The 5,098-nt window shown below is 35.1% G+C and overlaps 1 protein-coding gene across 1 annotated transcript; it reads left to right on the forward strand.

Annotated features, from left to right (window-relative positions):
• Positions 1-1,951: 1,951 nt before the first annotated feature.
• On the forward strand, positions 1,952-3,470 carry LOC125503948 (guanine nucleotide exchange factor for Rab-3A-like; the record flags this gene model as incomplete). Its single annotated transcript, XM_048665153.1, is given in 1 exon segment — positions 1,952-3,470. A coding segment is annotated over 1 exon segment (81 nt), but the record flags the coding sequence as incomplete, so codon positions are not given.
• Positions 3,471-5,098: the final 1,628 nt, after the last annotated feature.

Genomic DNA, 5,098 nt, shown 5'->3' on the forward strand with positions numbered 1-5,098 from the left:
TCGGTCTGTGGAAACGGCCCTGCTACATCAATCGCGATCCTCTCAAATGGAGCACCTACGGTGTACTGTACCATTGGACCTCTTGATCTCTACTGTCGTGTCTACTGCGTTGCCGCTGTGCGCTAAAGAAATCAAGCCGCAACAATATCATTTAAATGTCCTCCGCGGGATCTCGTACACGCCTGAATCCTTTTGGGGTAATTTTCAATGACTTTTCGGCACATTACCGGTAATATCTCGGTCATAACTTTACGGATATTGGCTTACGCGTCCTGGAAATGTATCTTGCTATAATAAGGCTCTAACTGCCAGTGTTGTGTGACACGTTGCTCCATCCTGCTGGAACCACATGTCTTCCAGATCATAATCTTCAATTTCTCCAAAAATAATCAATTAACATGCGTCCATAGCGCTCAGAATTGTCTGTTATGACTACGTGTTAAAAATACGGGCCAATAACACCATCGGACCATAATGCACACCATACGGTCACTTTTTCAGGGTGCAAAGGCTTTTCTGCGATCTCCTGATGATTTTGAGAACCCCATATACGGCTGTTCTGTTCATTCACGTAACCACCGAACGAAAAATGAGCCTCATCGCTGCAGAAAATTCGGTTCGAAAAATCATCATCAACGGCCTGTGGTTCAATCATCCAATTTGCGTATGCTCTGCGTTGCCCATGGTCTTGAGGCTTAAGTTCTTGAGTCACTTGGACTTTCTACGGATGGAGCTTTAAATCCAATTGCAAAATTCGCAACAATAAGTCAAACCCAAATGTTGAGCACGTCGGGGAATTGACGAATTCGGGTCTTCCTCCACACTTTGAGCAACAACAGCGATATTTTCAGCTGAACGAATGTTGCGATGATGCACAGGCCTTACAATATCAATAACCGATCCAGTCTATTCAAATTTTTCCACTGTGTTCGATTATGTCGACCGTAATCTGCTCGTAAAGCCATAAACGTTGATACAGCAGAATAACAATTTTTATATTAACATTTAATAATTTTTACGCGTTCTTCGACAGTTAAACGATCTATATTCCAAAAAAGGCAAACCTTCAACTAAAGCAAAAAAGCATCGGATGACGTTTATCTTTGACAGATATCAAATGGCAAGATTTTACTTTCCCAACCTCCAATTGGGTAATCCGTTATATCAAGAGCTCAGCTGTATAACCTTGTTTCATCTCATTGCACCCTTTCTCCAAAGTTGTTAAGTCTGTGTGCGTTTTATGTCGCTTGTGGAGTCATATACACGGTATAGATCTTTAATAACAAAAGAATCGAGCAGATCGACAAAACTGGGCGTAAAGTTGTTCAATTAATAAATAAACCATTTCAGTTTTTTTCATACAACCAAAGAAATGTTACAATTTTTTCAGCCGTATAAATGAGAAATATTTTAATTCGTGCCGTCGGGTATAAACCCACTTGAAATTAACCACTCCTTGATTCTAGCGTGAGCGGTCCTTGAAAGCTAGCGAAACGTCAGCACCCAATTTCTATAGACGATGGCCAAAAAACTAAAAAACCACCAATGATTCAAACAATTGCTGCTGAAGTCCTAATCATTTCAAAAAAGTTAAAAAAAGTTTTCATCTATTTCGCTTAGTAGATCGTTTCGGAGCTACATAATTTCTAAGAGTTCTGAGACGATTGTAACCCACGTCACCAAAAGAGAGGATAAAATAAGTAAAGCTTAGATACATAAACATCAACATTTAAACATTACCAGCTAAAATCGTTGATCGGCTTCTAATTCTAAAGCGGCATTAAAGTGCTCTGACATTCCTACCTGTCTAACTTGCGATTTTTGCTATCGAACTATAGTTTTCATCTTTGATAACAAACTTTCGATTTAGATAGCAGATTTTTTGCAGAAATATTACCCATATCATAAAAAATAACTATGCATAGTTTTAACGGCAATTTATTCTTTTTCAGCCCACGACGTATATTGGGAGATAATAAGACTTCGCAGGAATATGTCTCTAGCTCGATTAGGTTTAGATATAGCTAGTTAAGATTTGAAAATTAAAATAAATCGGTTTGTTCGGTTTATATATGTAAGTCTGTTTCAATAATCCTCGATTTCTATTAGGACTGGAAAGTTTTACATTTATGTGCTGATTACTTGTGCAGGGTATATTCTATGCGTAGACTTATTACAATATTTTACTTAATAGAAAGTAAAATATTTTTTATTTTAACATTAGTGCGTGATTAATATAGTAGTTGAGAGTTATGGGATCGAATGTGAGTCGTACATGGATAATTAATAGAACTTTTTCAAATATGAACTAGTAGATTAAGTGCTCGCGGAAGAACTTGCGGCAGGGTAAGTAAGTATGTACATGCAGATCGGTATATCCACGATATGGAACATGGCAAGCACAGTTTTTATTATTTCGAAATTACTGTTTTACCAAATATTTAATCAATCGTTGAACAGTACAATGTTATTGTTATATCAATGTTCGAATCAAATGTTTATTTAGTTGCACTTCGTATTAATGTAATGACCGAACATGAAATTGTTCTGACTGAATTGAGTTCCACTGAATGTATACTTTTTATCAGGGTTGATCACTCAGTTTTTATAATTACTCTCGGGTGTAACAATAATTTAAAACCATGTAATTAATATTAACGTCTAACAAGCGTAGAAGTGATTAAAATAATCGAATCCGCTATTGGTGTTACTTTTTGTCGGTCGGAGAAACATTTCTTGTCTTATTGACGTGGACACAGAGGCCGTACGCTTTAACCAATCTAGTAATAAATAAATGTTTTCAATGGTAAACCAATCAATCAGTCAATAGCAATGTGTAAAAACAAGTGATGTAAGACGACTGGTTATTTGTTTAAAACAGCATCGAATAGCAAGTCCACACACTGTCTAATTCGTCAAAAGTTTTCAATGTATAGTAAATAACAATTTGAAATAACTATATGAAAGTTGTAAATAGAAGAACTTGAAATAGCATACATATATGATATTTGGAATGGTTTTTAAATTATACAAAATTGTAGAGTATGTTATACAGGACCATCGCAATAATACCCTGCACAGGAAATACGAATATTTTAATTATGCGAACCTAATTGTCTCATAATAATCATAATAAAAAGTAAAGTAATCATCTGAACAAATTGATGTATTTCACGATATAATGTGCCAAACTATATCACTTTTAATTATTGCTCTTGAAGATCTGACCTGTTGATCGATGCCAAAGAATATCAATAGAACATAAGAGAAATATATTGTATATTTTGAAATTTTAATTATATTTGTGTCGCTCGTTAGTTTTTAAGTGAAACAATTTTATAACTGACTAGATTTTGTACCTCAATTGGATATTAGTTTAAGTTTTTCTTTATTTAGCGGAAGTTCAGACTCTACATTGCAAGTGTTGTTTTTAAGCATTCTCATAACGTAATATAATGTTTCTTTATTTATTCAGTGTGAAAATTACTCTAAATATAAAGATCCCAGTCAGTCCAAGTAAACCATATTGCCATATAGGTGATCAGAACAAAAGAAAATTGTGCACTTAGTTGACAGCAAAAAATCACATTTTTTCGTTAAAAGTCCATTATATTTTTACAGTTTAGCAACATATTTAAAGTAACTTATTAGTTATCAAGCGAATGTGTTCGTCGTTGGATCGCATCAGAGTAAACTACACGTGTTCTTACTCTTACGTCTTGCACTTGCAGTTCAGTTTGTTGGCGTGTTATAACGTAATCTATTATTGATTTTAACTGTCTTGTGGTTTGACTCCAAGTGTAGTTATGATTGTCCTTATGTTCAGAAAAGCCATTTACAATTATTAGTTTATTATTTTGGCATAGGCTCTCCATTTTCGTTAGTTTGTGCTTTCAGTTCTTCAATTAAAATCGCCCATCATGACTACTTGTCTACTATCTCCTATTTCGTCCAGAATTTTTTGTAATTTTGTGTAGTAGGTAGTTACCTTTCATTTGGTTAGTTTCATCGTCATTTGGTACGTATACAGGGTGATTCAAAATTGGCGCCATTCCTCTGGAGGTGTTGTCTGGCGCTATTATAGGAGTACAGAAGAAATAGTAAAAGAAATTAATTGTTATTAAAAATTGAGAAATTTGCAAAAAACTATATCAAAAATACGGCAGCAATGTTTTTCAAGGTAATCTGCCTAATTAACATTGCGCAAATACCTGTTGCTTCGTAATTATTTAAAACTCCGGTAACCATGGAATTATACAGAGTGACAATAAGATAGATAAGAATAAACGGTAAATTCAACAGGAGCCGTTGAATGACTCTTATGTTGAATGACTGTTTCTCACAACCTCGAATATTGGTGTTTATAAATCAACCATACAACACCAAACATTTGAATGGTTAACTCCAAACACGCTTGTGCCTGTGTAATCTCCTTGTTATATACTCTGATCAAGCAGCTTCTCATATTCAGTTAATTAACTCCTGCTCCATTTGTATCTCCTTGTGCTGTGTATCGTACGCCTTGTGCTGTGTACGTAATATCGCCGGTATTTATTTGGTGCCTGGGAAAGTGTCAGTGGTTGTGCTCTGAGTGCCCCTGGAAGGCCCTGATTCGATTATGTCCAATACTTGTTCCTTTGTGCCTGGAACCCGAACATCTATTGCCGGGCACTATCGTCCTGGAACCACTCTCCTCGCCCTTTGTTGGCGTGAGTTCTTTCAGCTTCTGCTATGTTACTGTAGCATTTCCCCTGAACTAATCGCATATCAGAAAATTCCTGAAAGGAAATTTAAAGTAAGTCACAGTTTGACAAATCATTGTTATTATTGACAAAGGCTGTCTACCTGTAACCATCTGTTAATGGCAAAAAACATCATTGCCGCTTTGACTTTCCATCCAAAAATTGTAGAAGAGAACTTTTTTAATATCGAAAATTTTCGTAATTTAAAGTAAAGATCGCAATTTTTCTTTTGGAATTCATAAGTATTCCAATATGCTTCCAATTAAACATAGAACAATTTCAAAATAATGCTTAATAACAAAGTTGAAATTCGATCTTCAAGTGTTAATATCTTCTAGAAATTTCCGAAAAAAAAA

The sequence above is a fragment of the Dendroctonus ponderosae genome, unplaced genomic scaffold (genome assembly GCF_020466585.1).
Source record: "Dendroctonus ponderosae isolate FM_Combo_2020 unplaced genomic scaffold, Dpon_F_20191213v2 Dpon_F_20191213_1, whole genome shotgun sequence".
Classification (NCBI taxonomy): Eukaryota; Metazoa; Arthropoda; class Insecta; order Coleoptera; family Curculionidae; genus Dendroctonus; species Dendroctonus ponderosae.